Genomic DNA, 25,353 nt, shown 5'->3' with positions numbered 1-25,353 from the left:
GATGTTTGTCCAGCATAGCACAATCATCTAAGACATTCCAGGTTTTTTTAAGATCTACTGTACAGTAGGAAAAATAATCAAGCCATTGCTAACATCATTAAACCCATCTCTGATTTTCAGAGAAAATGACATGAAAATTATCCATCTATTACTATTTATACATCTATAGGTACATTATTATTCATTAGGAAGGATAGACTAGAAGGGGATGCGGTCAGAATCCCCACACTTGTCAGAATACCAGCGCCGGCATCCTGACCGCCGGAATCCCAAAGATAAGTACTGGGGTTAGGGTTCAGCACTAGCGATAATAGCTAGAATCTGATTGGTTGCTATGGGCAAAAACTCCACTTCTACAGTATAAACCCGCACGTTAGTAAATATGCCCCACTATGTACATGCCTAGGGCTTGATCAGACAGACATTTGGTCAGATCTTTTTGGTATTTATGTGCACACCTGGCTTTCTATTTAAAATCCTAGTTAAGTGGTTCTCAAACTCGTTCCTCCAAACAGGTCACATTTTCCAGGATACACAGAAGGTGCACAGCACAGGTATATTCATTACTCGCTGACATTTTAAAAGATCCACAAGTGGAGCTAATTATTTCACTTGTGATTCTGTGATGAGACCTGGAAAACATAAACTGTTAAGACAGAGGAGCTCATTCAGACCCGGACGCAACGCAGCGTTCGATCATAGCTGGCCAATTTTTGCTTTCTGCGCATGCGTATAGGCCGCAGTGCGCGTGCGCAAGTCAGTCTTAGCAATCGGGCACTCAAAGTACACAGACTGAACGCTACTTTGAGTGACAGTGCCATTTGTGGGTGATGTCAGGGGAAGGTCTGTGTAAACGGGGGTGTGGATGTGTGAACGCAGGCGTGCCTGTGTGTTCTAACGGCGTTTCATGGGCGTGCATAATTAGCATGGAGACATTATTGTACACGTCACCTGGTTATATTTCAGCCTGCAGTGCTTGCGGCAGGGTAGGGTCTACCTCAAAGGCTACAAGCAGCTCCGATGGCTCTCGATGTTACTGATATTACATACACTTCCTGGAGATGACGTGTGCTGCGAAGGAAAAGGGGGTATCTTTAGACTGGCGTGCGTTCACTCTGCCGTCACTCTCTAAGACATAGAGGGCGTCCTTAAGCCTTGCCGTGCGATCGCGGAATTTGCATACCCTGTCCGACGGCTGCGAAAGTGCGCTGCATTGCGTCGGGTCTGAATCACCCCCAGAGTTTGAGAACCCATGTCCAAGCTTATACCTCAAAGTAGGCATGAAAATCTTTTTTGATGATGTAACGCACAGGACTCAAACTTGGTTCTCAGGACCCCAAACAGTGCATGTTTTCCAGGTCTCCCCACAGAATCACAAGTAAAATATTTAGCTCCACCTGTGGATCTTTTAAAATGTATCGTTGAGTAATGAATACCTAGGTGACCTAGAAAATGTGAACTGTTTGGGGCCCTGAGAACTGAGTTTGAGAACCACTGATGTAACGCATACTTGCTACTACTGCAGTCTCTTCTCTGGGAGAAGCCCAGAGAGATACAGCTGACTGGAGGTGGGGGCAAGGCCTGGCGCTATGACACACACCCTCATAGGGAATGCTGCAAACCAAGGGCCGATTGATTTTCATAAAAACACGTCACATTGGCCTCGCAACCTCCCCATTTACCCGTGATTTGTAGCATCATTCTCCCCCCACTTCGCTAGGAAGTGGGCAGGCTGTGGGAGGACCACCTACTCGTCCGGGGGTCTACCCGCAAATTTAGGAGTTTCCCACCACAACTTCCGGGAGAGTAGGCAAGTAACTGCAGGGGAATGTGTGGAAACTACATCAAGTGCTATAAGCATAACATATTTCAGCCAGGATGCAGGAAATGTAGTAGTAGAATAAGTTATTTTATCTAAAGTCAGGTGTAGTTTCTGTCTTAGGAGATAGGTGTAGTAACTGTGCTATGCCCTGTTCCTCTAGTAATAAATAGAGATGTGTGGGTTCAGTTTTATTTGGTTCTTATTGCCAAATTAGAGCAATTTTGTTTTTTTCAAATTCTTTTTCTTTTCAGACTAAAATATCGCAGCAATACCATGTTATGCTGTGTGGACAGCTTTATGGTGCATACACACGGTACAACCTGCACAACCAAAGATATTACTGATATATTTCACTCCAATTTTCTATAGTGCAGGGCAAACGATTTTGGGTGTACACACAGATATCTATGATAGATGTGTCAGTGAAGTCATGTCTTTACAGGCAAATCTTGACAGAATCGTCCAAGTTGGCCTGCATGTACAGTCGACCATAGATATAGTTATCGTTCATGCGGGAAAGCGCATCGTTGGTCGATCGTTCACTGCATAAAAATGAACGATATATCGTTGAACGATATCGTTATCGTTCAGGAAAATCGTCCCGTGTGTATGCAGCATTAGAATTGGCAGAGAGAAGCGTTCTAGCTGAACTTTAAATAGTAGTGTAAAAATAAAGCTGCCTATAATTCGTGTGCTACATGGAAATGCAGCCATTACAAGTCCTTCCTTACTACTGCTTAAGTTGCGCCAAATAGCCCCTCTCGCAGCACCAGGTCCTGTGCAACTAAGCCGTGCTGAGCAGGAACGTCACTGCGTTGCACTCCGGGACTTGGCTGCGGTGGGTAACGCCATCTTCATGATGGCGTTAACCATAGAAGCCTATGGGCTTCTCTCCGTCGAGAGCTGATAGAGGGATACAATCGGATACCTCCCAAGGCATGCGTAGAAGGTCGCCGAAGGGGCTTCTGGATCATAGACCCGGAAGCCCCTCCACAGCAAAGGGACGCTTTTACCGACAGAGCGGTCCTTTGCGGGGAACGTCATGCATGCCGGCTTTGACCGGCGGAATGCACCCCGCCCTGGTAACAGCCGGTGCGGTGCACACTTCATATCTCCCTCCCCTGGGTGCCCTAAGCTAGTTACGGCCCTACGCACATATATACAAAATGCATTTGTGTTACACCATTGGCCTCTGAAAATCAGTGGTGCCTAAACTGTCTATTGTCACCACTAGATCTCAGTAAATATGACTGTTCATCCTCACACTTGTGTGAGACAATTTACAGAACATTACAGTGCAAATTTAAGCAAGCTACACTCCGGGAACAGGTATATGTTCAGCTCTGCATCAGCCACCTCGTATGGCTATATGGTAAACATACCACTGAGTACTGACTATTATTAATAGCATCAGCCCATAGACATAGCATCACTATTATACTACCTATTGCTGCATGTAAGTAAGAACACTGCTCATTATTACTACACTACAAGCATGAGGGTGCTGTACCTCGCCATGCACTATACAGTATATTACAATACATCATGTCTCCTTCATCACCAACCGAGGCGGAGACAGGCTGGATCCTGGGAGGGGAGAGAGAGAGAAGGCCCTGCCCCGAGACAGGACACGCTGCCATCACTTCCTCCCAGACCAGCAGCACATTTCCCTCCCACCATCGCCGGCGCTTCCACGGCAGCCACATGACACCGAGGTCTGCATCCTGATAGAAGAAGGGAAGAGAGGAGATCACACAGAGATTCCGGATCCTTGTCACCAGGACCGCGGCTCCTCCCGCCTCCCTCTCTCCCCTTCTGCCACCGGCGTGCTCAGTCAGGGTGCTCTCTTCATTCTCCAGCCCGGTGTCTGCACCTCGCCGCCATGCCCAACATCGTGCTCTTCAGCGGCAGCTCTCACCAAGATCTCTCCCAGAAGGTGGCGGACCGGCTCGGGCTGGAGCTGGGCAAGGTGGTCACCAAGAAGTTCAGTAACCAGGAAACAAGGTGAGAGCGGCGGGCGTCTGGCGGGACATGGAGCTCCATGCAGTCAGCACCACATGTAGTCACAGGCTCCTACAGCTACAATAAATGCACATCTCATTGCATCAGCATGGCCAGCCTCAGTGTATATAACGTGTCGGGGTAGACTTGGCAACATGACCATGCACCAGGAGTCACATTGTCCTTAACGTAGTATGTGTGTATTGCGTGGTAATCCGTATTCATCCCGCCCTATGTACCCATGGTTTCCCGTTAGACCGTGTGGTTCTGGGCAGTCAGTGCAATGCATCACATGGTCTCATTATTGTGATACCTATGAATTCTATTTGTATATAGTTGGGAGTTATAATATTATAGAGCATTTTGTGTATGTTTTAGGGATTGTGGCAAAACAATATATTCTCTTTGCAGGGGTTCTCATTCTGATATTATTACTAGCCACTTTAATTCTAAAGTTTTTATTCCATCAGAGAAGACAGTTTATGCCATGCTTTCATGCTTGGTTGCCGAATAAGGGGCATATTTACTAAGCAATGGTTTTCAAACCCCATGACTTTTCCCTGCTATATTTAAAAGGCCAATAATATTAAATGCAAAATCAGGCTTGTTTTGCATTAAATATTATTGCCCTTTTAAATCTAGCAGTCAAAATCTGCAAAAACCGAAGGTTTTGAAAGTCCACTGCTTAGTAAATATACCATGTACAAAAGCTGGAGTTTGTCTCTTACACTCCCTGGGGATATGTTACTGGGGTCTTAGCTCAAGCAGTCTTCTGAGCTGTATGATTATCATAATTCACATAAGGGTCTATTCATTATCACTTAATTTTTACAAAAGCAGGTGAAAATGAACATTTTGGAGAAATTAAGTAGTGGGGCCATTCATCATAAAGGTAATGTGGGTGAGATCACAGATATCTCCTGCTTACCTTTCTCTCTTTATGTGGCCCACCGTATGGGGACCTAAATTCATAAAGCTCTGAATATACGATCTTTTTCTGAGCTTGACTGCAGGAGCATTCACCATCTTCAGATGGCATTTGATCCTGCACATCCGCTGCTTCCATGTGGGAGGGAGTCCCGGGTTGCAAAGAGGGATCCTCGCAGAACTCTAGTTCACGCACTAGCGCTGCCAAGTCAGACTCCGCCGTGCTAACTTTCACTGCTCTAAAAGGAGCAGTGAAAACGTTCAGGGAGACAGCTGATTTTCGGATCAGATGTCTCCACGCGAGTAGGAATTTTAATTATGGTGGTCCGCCCGGACCCCCATAATTAACATCATGAATAGACCCCATAGTGATATATTTACTATTTTGTCTTTTGTTTGTCAGAGCTTTGTATAAAGTTGTGATCACTAGTGTAAATATAGTTATAACTTTCAAACACTGATAATAAAACTGATTATAGAAGTGTATTGCAAAGAATAAAACTTTATAGGGCTCAGTCAAACAATCTCACCCTATCTCACCCCAATTTGTGGTGTTTTGTACGAAGCCCTATGGGGCTGCTAACAAAATTCCATGAATCTGTCGGTACTGTAACTGCAGCATATAGCTGCACTTGCACCTGTGAGTAAATTGTGGGTCATTGGACTGAGCCCATAAACTGGTAAAATATTAACATTGCATTATTGTGGTAATTTAAATACAGGTTACAATTAAAACGGTGGTTTGTCCTTCAGGATGAATTGCTATCCAATGTTAACGTTACTCTATTGTAAATTTTAAGTTAATTGGTAATTTTTCTCTGCTGCATTTTTATCACTAAGTTGCTACTGGTTGCTATTAATCTAAACCAATGCTTTATTATCAGCTTGTCACAATACATTTTGTTAATTGAAAACACATGACTCCATCTTTGGTCCTTCAGTGATTTTATCTCAAACTAAAATGCTGAGCTAATTGCTTCACATGATCTACTGTAACGAACAATAATATATATTGCATCTATGGGGGATGTTTGCTTTTAGCATGATTTCATTTTCGTATCCTGTAGCTGTGATATGCAGATATTAAGTTTTCATTGTCAGAGTAATATTTATATGGGGTATTTATAACTGCAAAGTAAATTTGTTTTTCTAGTTGCCAGCTCCCCCACCTTCCAGCTATGCTTGGAACCCCAAAGTACTGGTACACTACCCACCTGGGCTGCACCAGATCTTTACTGATTGCACAAGCCTGTAGCTCTTGTCCAACTAGCTTCTATAAAAAAAGAAAAAAAACTAAAGGCCCCCATACATCAGAGACTGATTGCAGCAATCGTGCAATTTGCAATCGATTGTGTATACAAATCTTTCCCTTTTTCAATCGATTACAGATTGCAGAATTGCCACAATCGATTAAAAAAGGGAAGGATTTTTATACACAATCGATTGCAAATTGCACGATTGCTGCAATCAATTGCTGATGTATGGGGGCCTTTACGCACAGCTCTTTGATGTCAGTAAAGGTGGTGTACACATAAAAAAAAAGGGTAGAAAGAGTCCTCTGTATGAGACTTATGCCGGGTACACACTAGACAATGTCTACCGACCCTTCTCGCGACATGACCCTGCAGGGTGCCGGCATTGGCAATTGCATACACATTTGCCGATGCAGGGGGCGACGGCATGGCCCCTGCTGACTATATCGCCTGTCGGATATAAATCTAGATCTGATTTTATATGTATGACCTATCCAATAACGACAATGTTACTTCTAATGCTTAATTGTGATTTACTTGAAAAATCATATCGATTTATGAATGGCTCCAAAATTCCACTTACTTTTCCCAACTGGTAAACAGCATTTCAACACTTCTCAATGATATCTGAAGACATCTAAGGCTTGCAAGTAAAACTGGTTTCGGAGATCACGTTATTTGCAGAATTAGCTTATTTGGTTCTGGGTATATTTGTATTTTCAACATATTTGAATGTAACTGGTAACCCTAATTAATACTGGTTAATTGCCACTAATACCACTTTCAGACATACAACCCTTGAATTTCCCTGCTCACATCTTGGTGTTTCACCTCTGCAAAATCCCCGGTTTTTGCTCGAGCCCCCTTTGCACACTACACCTGAGACCCGGGAAATTTCCGAGTCGACCCCTTGCAGACATAAGCCAGGTTTTTCAGTGTTTTACAGTTTTTCAGTTTGGTCATTTTAAGGGGACTCTTTGCTGGCACACAGTGAGATCACGCAAAGCTGGGGGATAGCTATAAAGGCACTGATTGGGGTTCCCATTAATGCTCACTGTCACTGGCACTGTTCTCCTCCGCCCACTGGTACTGTTCTCCTTCTCCACTTGTGTGTAGCGTCTCTGTGGCCTCTCTCTCTACGGCTGCCGCTGATGATGGCATCCGCATGCATCAGGCAGCCCTGGCCTGCCAATCATGAGCTTCTATGTTTGACCCGGGAGTAAAATCCCATGTCGCACCATTTGCACATAGTCTACCAGGGACATAAGTCTTGGGAAAAGCCCTGGTCAATAGCAGGGGCGCCAACCTGAGAATGTGTTCCCGGGTTCTTTCCTTTCAGACGTAAACGAGATGCGTGTGGTTTGACCGAGCCCCGGCAAAAACCCAGGAATCTCACTATGTCTGAAAGGGGTATGAGTTTGTTTATTGCTTACTTTACAGAAAAGGTTTTGCTTATGCTTACGAAATGAAGGAAATTCAGTTATTCAAGACCAGCAAAAAGAAACTAGTAATTTGCTTCATTCAGAAAGTGCCTTCACCATCTCAGACTGTTGCTTTTGGTAATTCCCTCTTAAAAACAACCCCCGCCCCCCTCCCCCCACAACATACCCCTCTAAACATCCATGAAATCATAGCCCAGTGATATTCCCAACATATCGCTGTCTTTGAAAGAACCTGCCGGCAGTTTCTCATCTATGCCAGAGGCTACAGCTCCGTGTCTAGTGTTCACGCTGGGCCATATTAGCAGAGCAACAACAGTTCAGGGTTTAGAGAGATCCATGGTTGAGCACAGGTGGTTAAATCAAATTGAGATACTTATTAACTCATCTGTGCTCAGCCATGGTTATTTCTAAAAGCTGAACTGTTGGGGAGCCTTGAGGACCGTGTTTGGGAACCTCTGACATATACCCTGGTCACGTGATGAAGATATCAATACTAGATAATTTGTGGCTTTCATCACCATTTTATTTCACCGCACACTGGGTAGATTTCCAGTGGCAGAAACTGGGACATCTAGTTGAAGAGTTAGGCTTTGATCCAGAGTATTGGGCTGATAGCCTGCTGGTCGGGTTTAATTAAAGGTACAAAGATGCCCCTGTGGTGAGGGAAGAAAGGCATCACAGTTAGTAGCAAACCTCTAGAAGTCCACCAACTGTAGTGCCATCTGAGGATGAGTTATAAGTGTGATAAGAAAGAGTCTTCTAAATGGGCTTTTTATGAAGTTCATAACCCTCTAGAAGTTGTAAGGTCGAAGTCCTTTGGGTTTCAGATGAGTGTAGGACCAATCTCTATGTTCTGGGACTATCCTTTTATTCTCCTGTATGTAAAAGCTTGTCTGCTATTAATGGGTATATATTAATTTCAAATGGTTTACTTGCAGCTAAAAAATAAACTTTGACATTTTATTAGCAAAGTCTATTATACCATATTGTTTTCTTTTAGGCACTTTTACAGCATATAAATGTTTCTAGTGGCATAATAAACCTGCCACGGTTTGCAAAACCATTTTTAATTCTTTGATTGCTATTCAAAACCAAGTCCATTCAAAGGGCTCGATTCAATTTGGTGCGGTGCTGAATAACTCCGGGAGGGAGCTCACGCTGTTTGGTCCGACAGTTGCCACTTAAGTCTGAGAATGGCGGTTCTCACAACTTAACATTGGTGTTTAGTCTCAAGAACTGGCATTCTCCGTCTAAAGTGCCGGCTGCGCGGCTCTTAGTGCCGAGCTAAGCAGGAAAACAGCCGCATGGCCGTCACTTCGGTCGGATTTCTCCTCACACCCTCGGGGGCATGCGAGAAGAAATCCTTTAGTCGGACCAAACAGCGTGGTGAATTGAATAGCGGCGGGAGCTCCTTCCCGGGGCTATTGAGCATAGCGCTGCATTGAATCAAAGAGTGTATACGTTTTCATAGTTCTTCTTAATCCATGCACACTGGTGTATATTGTGTACTGTTCAATTATATCGATGGTTTACGAAACACTGAAGCAGTGATATTTGCCTTTGTGTTCGGGTATAAAGATCCAGTCACTTAAATCATATTAATATAAGGGAGGGACAGAAATAACTTGTGTGCCCATGCTTTAAATGGAAAAAAAAGCTTCTTGGTACAATTCTCAAGTGATAGCCATATTCAGTGCTGCTTTATTTGCACATGGAAGCCAACATAAACTAGATCACTCTGTAAATCTGTCAGCTCTGTAATGCTCTCCACTTCAGGATGATCTAAAGGAGTCGGTGGAGGACGTTTTTGCCAGACTTGCTTTTCCAGCTTGACATACAGTATGGGTAGAGAGGAATTTCAGCTGTCACATTGCAGTTATAGCATGTATGCAGCAAGCTGAGGAGACACTAAATTTGACTTGCTGTTTTCAGAATGTTTGCCATAGGAAATACCATATCTGTAAGTGTCACTCTGTATAGGCGATGATCTTTGATATAGGAGAGGCTTGGTGAGGAAAAAAAAGTCTGCTATATTAATCCATTGTGATCTTTTTCCTCTATACCGGGCCTTGCTATTTGTTAGTCAATCATTGTGATTCATTTAGAGCTATACCTCTTCATTATTATGGAACTGACCCCTTTCTATACTATGGATGTGTTCAGAAACAGACTAGCAGGCTAGACGACAATCTTACATACCATATGTTCATGAGTGATAAGATATTAAAATGAAACCAACATCACTGTCTATTTCAGGTCATAGTTTTGTACACAAATAGTGTATGAAGTAACATTAGCAACTATATGGAAATACCGCAGTCTTAAAATTAATTAACAATTGTTCCAGATTTTAGCTGTTTTGTTTTGGGCGACCAGTCCTGAGGCTGCACTTATCGCAGATATCTGCTCGCACCCCCCTGAGGTGCTTTGTGGCTGGTCACATGTTAGCAAGGGAGAAGGTGTGGAATGCGGCCATTGCGGAGCTGTTCGCACAATCAATTGAACGGTTCCCGTGCAGTTTATATGGAGCTAGAAGGAATTGAATTGCCCCCTACGTGTTCAGTTGCTGAAGTTGAGTTAAATCCCATATTCTATTATGATGGAAATGAAGAAAAGTGCAGACATGAAATACTGGTATTAGTTCTGATAAAGGTGATGTATTCATTTGTGGAATTAGTTGTTTTGATTATAATTAGCATTGGCAGTAACAGCATTTTGTCCCACCAGTAGAGAATGAAGCATTCACCCAGGATCTGGGCCTGGAACATGCATGGGTAGTTGTCCTAAACTGGAAATCTAATTTCATCTTGCTCACTTATCTGAAAGATGGCTAATCTCTGAGGCATTTCTAGAAATGCAGGAATTATTTGTTTTTTATTTTGCCTAAAAATGTAGGTTCATAGCGCGTTGATTGCATACACGGTAGTTGCTGTCTGTTGTATAGGTGATGGATCCATTTTTAAATAGTCAGACCATATGGAGACATTCAGCTTGTTATTTAACTCCTTCACTGTCGAGGAGGAATGGGGCTTCTCATCCGCATATACTGTACCTATTTTTTGATCACCAGACAATGTTACGCTGCGCTACGGCAAACATATGTTATCCGTGTAGGGGGGGGGGGGGGGCAATATCACCGCGTTCAGTCGTGTATAATAGCGTTCTCTTGCATTTTGTTATATCTGTGCGTGTCTGGTAACACATTGGAGAAGCACATACCTGCATGAGTGTCTCTATGTATGGTTTTAATGTTTTCATGTTCTGATAGAAATTGGAAACATCGAGGACAAAGCCACGGCAACACCTAGTAACAAATCTGATTGTAATGGTGATTTTCATGTTAATTGACATGCACTACATCAAGATTTTCCTGTGCACTAGTTTCCATAAATGTAAATAAATGTGCAAGCTGTTGGTGATGCCCTTACTACAAGGTCACTAGCACTGTAATCTACTTGAGACAATGTGGTTGTGGAAAGATAAAAGTAGACTTAGTTTAACACAAGTGCAACCTTACGATATAGTTGTTTTTTTTTTTAAACTAAATATTTTGTTCTAAACTTGTTTGTTTGAATAAGCAGGCTTTTTTTTTTTCTTTTATGTTGGTTGCTTAAGCATTTGTAGACATGAGTTAAAATTGCTAGCAATGCTAACTATATAGACAGCCAGTTTGGGCTTTTTTTTTTTCCCCAGGTAGTTTCAAGAGTGTTCTGCAGAAAGTATAATTGAGTATTTTCAGCGTACTCCGTATTGTTTCTGAACACTGCAGAAAAGCTAAAATTGGTGCAAATGCCTACAGTACTAATGCTTTGTTATGGGGGGGTGATTCAATTGTTTTGACACCAGTTTTTTTATTTTTGGGGGGCACTCGAGGGAGCAATTCAATTGTTGCTCCTTTCAGGTGCAAATAGCCAGGACTGCACACATTTCAGCTCGGAGCCTCCCGAGGTGGTGAGCAAAAATGTGCGATAAGTTGTCACTTTGGGCACCTAAAGCAGTACTTATAGATGGGTTTAGCTGTTTTGTGTAGATAAAGCTGATGTTTCTGGATGTGCACATTCGACACTCGTGTCCTAACTGCGAGCAGCAGCAGCTATTTGCGCCCTAGTTGAGCAACAATTGAATTGCTCCGTCGGGGGCCCAAGAGAAATAGCTGCAGTAAAAACAATTGAATTGCCTCCTATTTTTCTGTTGGATCAAATAATTTTTTTATTAGCCTTTCAGAGACTTTACCATGCACAATTAACCCCCACACGTACAAAGCTTTATTGTCTCATTTTGTTTTTCTGCACCAACGTTTAATTTTTATGTACTATAAAGCAACTACTTATATTTACAAAGTTTTTGAAAAAAGTACATTTCTGTTTTCACCTATATCCACATGTATTTGCTTGATTACCAAATATGCTGCCAATGGTTATTGTGAATGATAAATTGTGTGATTCTTAAATTTTTTTTTCTGATGGGAAATTTATGGTGCTCCTACATCTGCTACATATACACTTTCATCTGTATAGACCAGGGATTCGGAACCTCAGGCCCAGGGGCTGTATAAGGCCCGCGGAATCATTTGGTCTGGCCCTTGGAGCTTTTTTTCTGCTAGCCTTATTTTGCTATCAGGGTGCCTAGAATGGCACCCTGCAGCCAGAATCTATGCAGTAGTGCCAGCTGGATATATATGTATGTATATGTGTATATATATATATATATATATATATATATATTAGTGTTCCCTCTAGCTCCGGCGGGAGGCAGGGCGCCGGAGCTAGAGAGGGCATGCCCGTGCGCGCGCCTCCGAGAAGGGGGCGTGGTCATCGGAAAAGGGGGCGTGTCTATAAGACGCGTCCCCTTTTCGTCACTCTTGGGGGCGTGCCCGGCACTTACGGACACGCTGGGCAGCCCCCAAGCCCTGCAGACAGGGAGACTAGATGCCGGGCGCATGCGCCCGGCGTCTATTCTCCGGCGGTGACAGGGTCACCGCATGTTTCTCCACCCGTGGGACACTGCATCCCGCGGGTGAGAACGGCTCCCGCAGGCTGTGAGGGCAGGGCGCTTTTTGCCCTCCTCCTGGAGGGCAGGGTGCTTTTTGCCCTCCAGAAGGAGGGCAGGGCGCCGCGCCCCGCCAAAACAGCCTAGCGGGAACGCTATATATATATAATTTATTTTCTGTCTCACAAGGTTTTGTCAGGTGTGTATGTACTGTAGATCTCAGAAAATGGAGGCGTCGGCCCAGTTTTCTAGGCGTGCTAAAGCCAGTGGCTGCATGTTATTGGGTGGTTACTTGCCCTGTATTGTGTAATTTGTTTCTTTCACATGTATGTGCTTACTGGGCATATCACCCCTGCTGGACACGCTTATCCCACCCAACCCCCAATGTGCATTTGTCTACTGGGAAAACTTGCACGTTCTTCACCCATGACTTCTCTTGAGTTAAGGAGATCACATGCCTACCAGACGCCATTGGATGCATGTGTCCATTGGTTACATTTACTCAAGCTCCAGACAGTTAGGCAAACACCGCCAGCCAGATTGAATCTATACTCGCCACGTAGCCTGTAAGACTGCCCCATGCTTGCCCACTGCATGACATTAGCATGCCTTTCCGGTGAGGGGATCTAGCCACTACGCTACAGGCAGTGTGCGCACTACCTACTTGATGGCCCAAATCATTTGATTTGGAAGTAAACTAGAACACCTGCCCATTTGATCCCTGTAAGTATGTGGTGGCGCAAAATTTGGGAAATGCTTCCCTAGGGCTCAGTGTTTAAAAAATTAAAATGGGTAACATTCAAGGTCTGCCTAAAATCTTTTTAAAGAGCACCAGGGTTTCTTTTTGAGTCTTTGCTACATTGTGCTAATGAATTTTGGATAATTGTTACGAGTGGAAGAAAATCTACATGGTGCACCAAATGCTATAATTGTGTCACAAAATAAATCTCTGTTTTCATGATAGAAACTACTGTGTGGTAATTTGTTGTGTGTTAAGAAGTACCGATTTGCCTATGGTGTGTAATATGGGTTAATTTCTGTAATCCAATGGATAACACTTCTTCCCGTAGTATAAACTCGGGACTAATCCACGTGGACCGTGGAACAGTTTTAGAATGTTTTTTGCCCATAAGCATTTCCTTTTCACAAGGGAATTAGAACATTATGTTTGCGCTGAATGAGTTGATGGAATGTTGGCTTTGGCTCATGCATGAGTAACATTTGCCTTGTTTCTTGCTGTACCAACCTCAGAATATGCTATTTGGCTGGCAAATCAGAGCATGTCACTGGGAAATAATACACGCTAAATAGGATGTATTTCTGACCAGCAGAATCCGAGCATTCCTTTCCAGTAAAGCTGCTGTCTATTAATTATCATAGCCAAGGTCTTGAATATACCAGAATTATTGATCTGATATTTGAAATGGTTCACTGTAAATATCAATAACATTGCTTCCTCTTACCTTCCTGTACACAGTTGACTGTGTGTATACATCCATTTAGTGTTATGTGGCTGCTCCACAAGTTGCTTGGCAGCAGGTTTGGTGGTAGTAAAGTTGTGAAGATGCCACCAGTACAATACATTAACGTGATCAACAGGTTTTTCCAGTAGAAGATGAGGGAGAGTTAGTTGTTTGCTGTTCACCTGTGCAGGAAATGTTGTAAATGGTCGTCTTAGTTAATTCACATTGTAATCATCATTCTTTTGTGACATGCTTTAAGGTAAGCTTTGTAGGAATTTGATTTAAATAAAATCTATTGTCACTCTTCTCACCTCTCCAAAACCTCGGGGGCTGCACATATATGCAGCCATTGCCCCAGGGGCTACTTTGTGCATCTGTCTTGTCCAAAAACCAAGGTCTCTGTGACCATGTAGAAGTGGGTGTGACTGTGTAGACTATATGAAGCTATAAACAGATATTACAGCTTTCAATTTGTCATCCCCTCATGCCCATCTTGATGGCCATTTTGAAGTGGTTTGCTATACACTTTTCAGGTGCTTTTGGGGTATTCATGAAAGCTTGGAGAGAGATTAAATTGTAAAGTGCCAAACATTCGGCTCCTAACTTACACTTTATAGGCTGTGTTTGGAAAAATGTCAGGAGCTGATTGCTTGGCACTTTATCTCTCACAATTTAATCAGCTCCTGTCATTTTTCAAACACAGCCTATAAAGTGTAAGTTAGGAGCAGATTGGTTGGTACTTTGTCTCTCAATTATATCTCTCACCAACCATCCATGAATGCCCCCCTCTATTACAGAAACAGGTGCTCTGGGAAACTCTCAGCATTCTGTTTCTATTAAGGGAGGTGGGGGGGGAATCTGTGTATAATCGAATGCTCTCTACCCAGCAATCCTGCTCTAGATATTTGCAAAATAAAAGCAAATGGGTGTGCAGCAGTGTGGTCACTCATAGCTGTTGACTTTGCAGGCTCCTAGCCTTCCATTATTCCAGAAAATGTTATATTTTATTATATAATGTAGGTCATCCATTGATATTCTTGCTGGAAGAGCTTTCTCCCTCACTGCTCAACATCTTGCCATACAATGTTGCAAATTCCTAAACTTGGCTCCCTGAGTTTTCCAGAATCCAATTGAAGTTACTCACCCTTACCTACAAATCTTTCATCAACACCAACCTTTCATACATCATGACTTGACATTGTATATAATCCCCTATGCTTTACCTGATCTTGTTGCTTCTAAGACGCCATGGTTACCAGGTTAGCTTACTTCTATCTATCTATCCCGACGCCTATCATTAGCCCCACAACGAAATCCTGACACTTGGCATACCGAACGAAGGCAAGTCGGGTGTCTTAGGTTCTAGTGGCGGGGGGGGGGTTTAGCTTTAGGAACCCTCGGGGGGACTTGGGGTTAGGCATCCCCCACCCAGGAGGGTTAGGCTAGGGGAAGGGGGGTTAGGCTTGGGCACCATTAAGGGAGGGTTAGGCTAGGGAGAGTGGAGGGTTAGGGTACTTGCCACCCCCCGGCGGGATTTCGAACCGTCTGTCTTTCGCTGTCTGTATTTGATCCGGCGGCTATTCAGCCGCTGGCATTACATACCAATTCCATCTAGAGAGCATTTGCTTACTTTAGTATTCAGCAGCCTCAAATAGGTTAACATTTCCAAATGCCTGGGATGCAAAGTTGTTCTCACTTTGCATAATTTGCTTGACTGCAGTAAGTTTCTGAAAATATCCTAATCAATTATATCCTCTGACTTGTAGTTTATAATAAACTATTGTATCTGTCAAGAATTTAATGTACATAACCTATAGGTTATGCCCTTCTTGTATCATTCTATAAACAAGTGTGCCAGTGGTAGTGTAATGTAATATAGAAATTTATGACGGTTACTATTTAGCACAACCAAAGTCCTTAACTATTAACCTTTTTAATAATCTGTCTGTCTTTCAATAATCTTATCTAGTAACAGAAGTTTGTCATGTGAAATATATACCTATGTAAATTGCTATTTATAGTAAAACAAGGCAGATGGCTGATGTGATTTTTTTAGGTAAACCTTGCTCCAACCATTTACCAACAAATAAGGTTGACTTCATCAAGGGCTAACTGGATTTACGTCTGACTTGGGGGTAGGGCAGTATGTACTGACTGTACAGTCCATGCGATAGGTGTCCATTAGCTTAGGAGCACCCTGCTCATGTTTCCTGTACGTTTAGATGAGCAAATTAAGCTAGTTACAGTATGCATCTGCTCAGAAGTCTGCTTATGGGATGGAGCATTCTCTTACTGAAAGAGCCCATCCCTTTATTGTAGCAGTGTACTAGTACACTGCTACAATAAAGGGATGCACTTGAATGCCAAGATGTCAAGGTTTTGTTTAACTAACTATATATTTTATACGTATAAACACACATGGTCCTGATTCTGCAAGGATCGTAATTGCAAAGCTGCACGCAGGCTATAGATGTATTATGTATGCACGCAGGCAGCTTTGCAATTGCGATCCTTGGAGATATGGTAATACAGCATCACGCCTCCTGTGCATTGCTTATCTGAGCTGTGTTGTCCAACGCAGCATCGGATAATCTGCGTGCCATCAGCCGGCTGCGGTGACCCATGGTGTCCTGTAGCCGGCCGCCGCAGTTTAGGGGAAGAAGCCAGGAAATCTCCGTCAGTCGACCGAGATCCTGGACTCTTCCCTCCCCGCTACAGCGGCGACACGCATCTGTTTCGGGTAACGAAGGCTGTTTCTGCCCCCCAAATGTCAGTAGACTGTCAATCACTGACAGTCTGCTGCCAGTTTACGTGCAGGTTTGCAGACCCTTTCTCCACATGTGCAGAATGGGTCTGGTGCCTGCGCTGATTCCCAAACATCGGGAATCTGCTTTCAGTAGTGCACTTTAGGCCAATAATGTTCATTCTAGCACCCTGCACCTGTCACAACCAGTGCAGTTCCTCTTTCCTGCCTGGGGTGCTGCTCTCTGCTTTGGAGCTTCTAGAACACTCTGGTCTGAATCTCAGCAGTTTGTTGCCTCTGCTGAGTGTGCTAGAAGCTCCAGCGCAGAGAGCGATACCACAGGCAGGAAAGAAAAACTGCATGGGTTGTGACAGGTGCAGGGTGCTAGAATGAACACTACCTACACACAGGGGTCACTTACTGACACTTTACAAACTGCACTTAAGGTGTAGGTCTATAGAGAATTCACTCTGAAATGTACTCTGGTGGGAATTGGTATGAAATACCACTTGCCGCATGGCCGGCGGTTCGATTCCCGGCAGCGGCAGCCCGACAGCACTGGAAATCCCGATCGTCCTCATGTAAGTAATAACTAACCTAACCCCCCTAAACCCAACCCTCTTAGGGTTAGGTTTAACCCCCCTTCCCTCGTTGCCTAAACCTAAGTTCCCCTCAGGGTGCGCTAAACCTAGCCCTCCCCATAGTTGTGCATAGATATTTAGTTTGGACAATCTATAACAGCTTTTTTTTTTTACTCTGGAATAATGCATTGGCCAAAACAACAAAATATTAAATGCTACAAATCAACCTGATCATGGCACTAGCAGCAGTCTTGTAATTTAATTGGTGACACAGTGATCGGTTCAGTGGCAAAGCATCTGCAAGCACTATTGTCTGCCATCTTCCTAATGGAGATACCATATTTAGGTTAGTGACTCCAAACTCACTGGTACACTCTAGTGCATCAGCCAATGTCCTCAAAATGTGAGCATCATGTGAGGGGGGGGGAAAAAGTACTACAGAAGCAATTGTAATGAAATCGTTAGTGTATACACATTAGATGATTTTTATGAACAACTATAACGATATCGCTATCGTTCATATCGTCCAGTGTGTGTGCACTGAATTACAAACTATGTGCGCTCCCGGGATAGCAGACGTAATCCCGACCGCTGGCTTCCCGACTGTCTAATCCCAGCAGGGGTCTAATGACAGGCGTCGAAATACCGACGCCTGTCATTAGACCTACGCCGGGAGCCCGACACCCGGCTTACCGATCAAAGTTAAGTCGGGCGTGGACAGCCGTGGGGATTAGTTTAGGGCTCCCAGGGGGGCACCCCCCTGGGAGGTTAGGGTTAGGCACTCCCGGGGGGGGGAGGTTTTTACGCCCCCGAGGTACTTGGGTTTAGGTGGTGTGGAAGGGAGCATTAGGGTTAGGCACTTGGGGAGGTAAAAGTTAGGCACCCCTAAGGGAAGGGAAAGGGATAGGGGGTAGAATAGGGTTAGGGAATACTTACCTTAGACGATCAGGATTTTCACCCCTGCCGTGCAGCCGCTGTCGGGTAAATCATACTGATACCGCGCTCCCGCGGGTCGTTAATGATATCCCGAGTCGGCTGAACATGCAACTCAATCTGGGGATATGGGTAACCCTGTCATGCTGCCCCTCCCCCTTCCCCGCTGTCATTTATTGTGGCCGACATTGGTAAGTGTGGTTGTCGGCATCCCCGCCGCAGATTATATCGCCGCATACACACATCGCCCAGTGTGTTTGCAGCATTAGTAGCACAACAGATTATTGTGAAGGCAAATCTTTTTTTTTTTTTTTTTCACTAAACCTAGTAACGTTAAAACAAAGCATTTTTAATGGTGAAGCCTAAAATCTAAATCTCATTGTGGTTAAGGGAGGTTGATATGTGTAAAAGTAGTTTGCACCCCGCCCTCTCGTATTGAATTATTCCTGTGTGTCAAAATAATTGCTAGATTTATAATGGTGACAAATGCAGTGTTCCTGGCACTGATAGTGTTAAATTGACCACAACTCTCCATGTGTGTGCCCCTGACAGTATTGTAATACCAAAGAATGATCAGATCTAAATTAATCATATCATTTTTGGTCACAAACAGGGTGCTGAAAATCATTGTAACCCTATGTAAAACGCCCCTACCCAAGTGGTGTGGTTGCCCTGTCTAGCTAGACTCCTGGCACATGGTTCAAGCTGAAAGGCAGGGTATAGGCCAGTGTTGGCTAACCTTGACACTCCAGCTGTTATGGAACTACATAACCCAGCATGCACTGCTACAGTTTTGCTATTAGGGCATGCTAAAACTGTGGCAGGGCATGCTGGGATATATAGTTCCACAACAGCTGGAGTGTCAAGGTTAGCCAACACTGGTATAGGCACTTGTATGTGCAACATTAATGATGCAAGCGTATGTGTTCTTACACTGTCTTTTCCTGCGAGAAAATACACAATATTCTTATCACTCTGTCCTGTTCCATTTATATTGTTCTGTCTGTGTGTATGACCTTCACATAGCTTGGGAAATACTGCCTGTAGAGCAACGAGACTGGTTGCCAGAGGTGATCAAGGTACAAATGGCCGTTCACACAGCATAACTTTATTTCTATAAATAGTGTGTAACATGTTCCCCAGGTATGTTCTCTTTTTCTATGGGAACAGTAAGTGCTTTTCTGTGCAGCTGTAGTGTTCTGACTTCTCTAGCAGCTATCAGTGTGTGAAATGGCAAATTGAAAACATTTGGCTGTTGCATTGGTCCAGACTCTAATATTTGCATACAGTGTTTACAATTTCCTATCTTGTATTTTCATAGAAATGTTGCTATCAAGCAAGAATGCTATTTTAAAAATAAGTACAACATTTTGGTAGGGAAAAGGCACAATGAATTGGCTTGCTCTGGATTTTTAGCTTGTAAGGCGCTTCAGTGTGTGTATATGTTTCTTGACACTTGGAGACTATGAAGGAATGGATCAAAACTGATTAAGGGGGAGATTGATCAAATCTTAGAGAGATAAAGTACCAACAAATCACCTGTCACTTTTCAATGACCGATATAGTTATGTGATCCATGCTAAATAATATTAGCAGCTTCATAAAAATAAGGTATTTTAAAAACTTAGAGCTTGTAATGAGATCATCGATGAAGTTAAATAAAAGGCAATGCTGATACACTTAAAATGAAATAAAACATAGTACAAAACATGAATGTTTATAGCTCTTTATATTGCAGTTATGGAGCTGGGCAGCGGAGGCTGAGGATGGATTGTGCCTGGCAGTGCTTGTGTGCTCTGTTGGAGACGCAGGGAGCCTCTGCCTAACTGTCCCTATTCCTACCTTACTCTCCTGGCAGCGGTCACTTCCTCTCTGTAGGCGATATTGTCCGGCCTGCATTCCTCGCCATCTGGGGAACGCAGGCCAGATGTGTCCACCTAAATGTGGGACCTAACCCTCCCGTAGGGGGGTGCCTAATGCTCCAAGGGGTGCCTAACCCTCCCCGTCCTGTGGGCGCCCTGGACTTACCTTGTTCTGGCTGGCGTTCCAGTGTTGGAAATAAGATAGGCGTTGGTTTTTCGACACCATCTTTAGTCTCTTGTCAGGATTTCGATGTCTGTATTGAGACTAGCGGCCATAACTACATCCCTTTACAATCCTTGGCCCGATCATCCGATGTGTGTGTATGCTGTACCGTTGCAGGAGCGTTAGCCGATAAACTGCTTTTAACGGTCGGGATCAGGAGGTAGCATCTTATGTTCTGTTTAAAATTTGACGGCTGTACCTCCCGATCCCATAGAAGCCCGTACACTGTGCTATGTCTGCACAGTGTGTAAGGTACTCTGTTGCAGCTGACGGGGTCACGCTAGGGACACACTGCATGGCTGATCGGGAGCATTTTACCCAATCAACCTCTGATCGAAAAGGTGTGCCCAGCTTAAGTCAGCATGTACAGTGTGGTCTTGCTCCTAGGCTGTTTATAAGGAAAGCCTAGTGAAGACAGAGTACTGATGTTATACATAGTGCTACCATACTGACCATTCCAAGCCACTTTTTTTTTTTTTGTATTGGGGAGTAAATTGAATAATTGTATATTAAACAAACTACTTAAACCAGTTTCTTTATTTACTGTACATAGTTTCCCTGTTTTGTACACTTTATATACTGTTTATATTTAATAGAAACTAGAAATTAATTGTTCTAGATATTCTGGCAAAGCAATCCTTTAATAGGTCTATCCCGCCATTAATGCATTATGCCACTTATGCAAACCTTGTTATCTACAGGATTGCTAAGGGGGATATCAAAGCTTGGTTTTGAGCACATCTCGTTTTTTTTGTGATTTACACAGCGATTTCCCAAATGTAAATTTGCACCATTTTTTAATTATTACTTGGAGATGTATTAAGCCTTCGAGAGTGATAAAGTACCAACCAATTGGCTCCTGTCAGTTTACAGGCTGTGTATGTGAAATATTGCAGTTAAGAGCTGACTGGTTGATACTTTATCTCTTGCCAAGGCTTTAGTACATCTCCCACCAAAATTTTTTAAAAAAATCTGTATAATCTCACATTGAAATGAAGCCTATGCAAATGCATTACTTGCTGAGGTAAGCGGGGAAAATGCAGTAACATTTTTTTCTTATTGAAACTTTGTTACTGAGGAACTGCAAGTGCCTGTATATCCTTTTTGGCCAGGCTTTACCTTCCTGCCAGGTACACATGTATTATGCATTTTATTTACCACATGAAAAACTTGGGGTTCTTTATTGTACATGACTTGCTTCATGCATACGTTAAATTGTATTTCTTTTCGGTTCTTGTAGTGTAGAGATCGGTGAGAGCGTGAGGGGGGAAGATGTTTACATCATACAGAGTGGCTGTGGGGAGATTAATGACAACCTAATGGAGCTCCTCATCATGATAAATGCTTGCAAGATTGCCTCTTCATCTCGGGTCACTGCTGTCATTCCATGTTTTCCGTATGCTCGCCAAGATAAGAAAGACAAGGTAAGCTACTGCATTTTTCTTTAACAATTTTTTGGTCTCCAAGTGAGGCTCATTGTGATAACAGAGCTGCAAAGGTGACCAGTAAAAACCAGTTTGTAGCTTTGATCAGTTCACTTCAGTGGTCAATAGAATTTTACAGGGGTCTTACAAATGGTCCTCAACCCTCCAGAACACACATTCTTTGTGAAGAAGCAGGAGATTGAGCAGACATTGCTATCCAATCACACAACTCTTTAGACTATAGACTGGGTACACACCTAAACGACCGCCAATCGTGCCAATGTTCAGGGCAATTTACCTTTACACTGGACATCTCATGATTGCCGGTACACATTTAAAAGATTTAATGAAAGACTGAACGATCACTGTTCCATCCTTCATTAATATGTACAGCCTCGCATGCGATATCGTGCGATTGGACGTGCAGCACAGCCAACACACGTTATCGCATGCGACAGAGGGAGCGCGTAAAGCTGGCATACACACTGCACAGTATGCCCGATTTGGCCAAATCATGCCGCTATTGTCCTGGTGTGTATGCACCCTTCAGTATTTAAACTCCTTATCTAGGCAAAAACAATCTAGCATGCTCATTCACAAGGTGGACCTGCAAGTAGGAAGGTTACTAGGATAGGTGGAGGAGCAAAACACTTTATTTTCAATATGACCTAATATAAAGCTTGTGATCAGATGAAGTGGGTGCTGTGGTACATGGTTGAATAGCCTGCTTATAGCATGGTAGGTGAGATTCTAGAAACCTAAATGTGCAATTTAAATTTTGCAGCGTTCACTACCTGCTCACATGAAGACTGGCACAAAACCCATTCTCCTATTTTATTTAGCTAATTAATTTCTAGAGCATAGTTTTTTTTTATTATTATTATTATTTATTTATACCGTGGCTCATGCACAGCTCCATCACTTCTTTACCAGAAGGCTGTGGTGCCCCTTTCACCTCTGGAAGAAAATGTAATCACCACATCCTGTAGTCCATGCCTTTTTTATTTATTTATTTTTTTATTTTCAGACAGTCAGATATATATATATATATATATTATACTCAAAACAAAAATGTTGTATACCAGTTGTTCTCCTAAAACGGGGTGCCGCTAAAAACCCAAAGTGGAGAACACCAACCACTACTATACGTCACACAAATATACACAAGTGGATTTATGCGCTCCCCTAGTCGGGGTAGTCTCAGGACCAAACTGTCAAAAGGTACATGCATCAATAGTACCAATAATCTGTAGGAAGAGACTTCTTATTGCAAGTCCGTATTTCAGAGTGATATGACCAATCGTCCAGTGAACACTCCCTTTTATGTCACTTCACTTGGATACGTCATTAATCGTTGATGTGGTACCTCAAAAAAAATGAGATCCAGCTCCACATAGTGAATGATCAATGGCATTTATTTTAATATTTAATGTAATAAAATCCAATAACAAAATACAAAGAATAATTAGAAACCACCAAATATTTGGGGGATTCCTCCGTACCAGATTTGGCCTTTTGAGAAAGGCACACTTGGAGGTTAGAGTGGTGAACCCGGGTCTATCCATATCCTTCTCCTCCCAGATGTGGATCCCTCTGCAGGGGTCTTCAACCTTTGGCCCTCCAGCTGCTATGGAACTACACATCCCAGAATGCCTGGCCACCGTTTTGATATAACAGCATGCTAAAACTGTGGCAGGGCTTCCTGAGATCTGTAGTTCCACAGCAGCTGGAGGGCCAAAGGTTGAAGACCCATGCTCTATAGGTCCAATAGGTAGGCAAGTAATTCCCCCCCGCCTTTAATGCAGATATCACCCAGTGCTCATCATTTAGTGTAAGGACTCTCACAGCAAATGCTCATATTAGAATTTGATCTGCTTATCGCTGCATAAATTGGCATGCTGTTCTGCCTCTGGGTACACCTTGTTTTGGGGAATAATTCAAAGCATGATTAGAAGCAATGTTTTGCTGTTATAATCATTTACACTGTATTGACTAATCTAACCAACTTTACAGCAATAAACTTTTGTAGATTTTTACATGTTATAGCTGTGGTTTGAGCTGTATTGTGTGCATTTCGGCATGATTCACTTTTGCCCAGGTGAAATATCTTGGTGTGTCAATTTAGAGCTTCCATCCATAGATTTGTATCCATGCTTTTCTCACTGTATCAGTTAGCTATTAAGGGGGGTAAATTACCGCGTCTAATTACCTCTCCCGTGGCTAACTTAATTAGCCCCGAAGTCGGCCTGACGCCGGCACTTATCAGGTTTTTTTTCGGGACCTAATGTGTCCTAAAAATCCCCGATAATTGCCATTTTTTTCACCAGAAAAAAGGCGAAAGCATATAGGTCTGTGATCTTATCACGGCACCTGTGTGGTTTCGGTTGAACTATCCTATTATTTCGACCAAAATAATATAATAGGGTGGAAAAAAAAATTGAGGATAATCGGTGAAAAATAATTTTTTCACCGATTGTGGGGGTCAATTAGCGTCCGAATAATGTTCAGGGCTAATTGCATACCGCTCTTAAGATTTTTCTTTGGGCTTTATCAGTATAATGGGGCTTATGTATCAAGCAGCAAAAAGCATGGAGAAGTTGCCCACAGCAACCAATCTGCTTTAAAGTAGCATAAACCCCAATGTATCTTACTGGTTGTGTGCATTAACACAGTGCAATTTTACACAAAGGTGGAAGCGTCAACTAATGGTGAAGACCACAGTCGTGGTTTTTTTTTTTTTTCCTCACATTTTTAAGAATTTGGAGTTTGTATAGGGGGCAATTAAATGAAAAACAATGGTTGTGGTGAGGCATATTGCAGGTGCGACATTGGTCCCTTACCTTACACTTCTAAGGTTGTGCAGTAAGTCATGTTAAGGCCCCCATACATCAGAAATTGATTGCAAATTGCACGATTTCTGCAATCTCTAATGTATGGGGGCCTTAACTCTGCTGTGATTGCGATGTGTGCAGCTGCCACACATCAAGGATAATTGAATTGCCCCCATAGATTATGAACTGTTGGTTCTGTCAACTATTATTGTGTGTGCACACAATTTCTTTTTGTGTAGGGATCCCTGAACATTACTCCTATGCCTGCTGAAGTGACATCTCAGTTGAAATGTGTAATAGTCTTAACTCCAGTCCGTACGGAACACTAAAGCTGGCCACACACTAGACCAACTTTCATCCAACCAGCCAACTAGTTGATTGGTTCGAATGAAAATCTGGTAATGTATGGGAGTAACTGATGATCAGCAATTTGCTCCTAAATGCCAGAAAACAGATGAAAATGGTCGGTCAGACGAGTTTTTTAAATGTTTGATCTAAACAATTTGTTCAGACAACAGTTTTTAGTCCATTTTCCGATGTTTGGGAGCAAATTGCTGATTGTCATTTGCTTTCATCCCTTACCAGATTTTCATTCCAACCAATCAACTAGTTGGATGGTTGGATGTAAGTTGGTCTAGTGTGTGGCCAGCTTAACAGTGCATGTTTATCAGATCATTTAGTTGGAGCACAGGTGTATTAATTGACTAACACAATAGATCTACATGTGGTACCAATTTTTCTTGAGGATACCTTGAAAACACACTTAAGGTGCATACACACGTAACGATTTTGTAACGAACGATTTTCTGTCAGATTTTCCCTTGAAAAAATGAACTATTTTTTGAAGAGTATTGAACGA

At 43.0% G+C, this 25,353-nt stretch overlaps 1 protein-coding gene across 1 annotated transcript in view; it reads left to right on the top strand.

Moving 5' to 3' along the window:
- The first annotated feature begins 3,423 nt into the window (after positions 1–3,423).
- PRPS2 (phosphoribosyl pyrophosphate synthetase 2) overlaps positions 3,424–25,353 on the top strand; it is a 46,233-nt gene continuing 24,303 nt past the window's right edge. Inside the window, exons 1-2 of the mRNA XM_088481176.1 lie at positions 3,424–3,826; positions 21,480–21,663. Of these exons, the coding sequence (XP_088337302.1) occupies positions 3,705–3,826; positions 21,480–21,663 (306 nt within the window). The 5' untranslated portion in view covers positions 3,424–3,704. The remainder of the gene's footprint in view (positions 3,827–21,479; positions 21,664–25,353) is intronic.

This window comes from Taudactylus pleione, unplaced genomic scaffold (genome assembly GCF_031769625.1).
Source record: "Taudactylus pleione unplaced genomic scaffold, aTauple2 ptg000265l, whole genome shotgun sequence".
In the NCBI taxonomy this organism is placed as follows: domain Eukaryota; kingdom Metazoa; phylum Chordata; class Amphibia; order Anura; family Myobatrachidae; genus Taudactylus; species Taudactylus pleione.
This window is presented reverse-complemented; position numbering and strand designations above follow the sequence as displayed.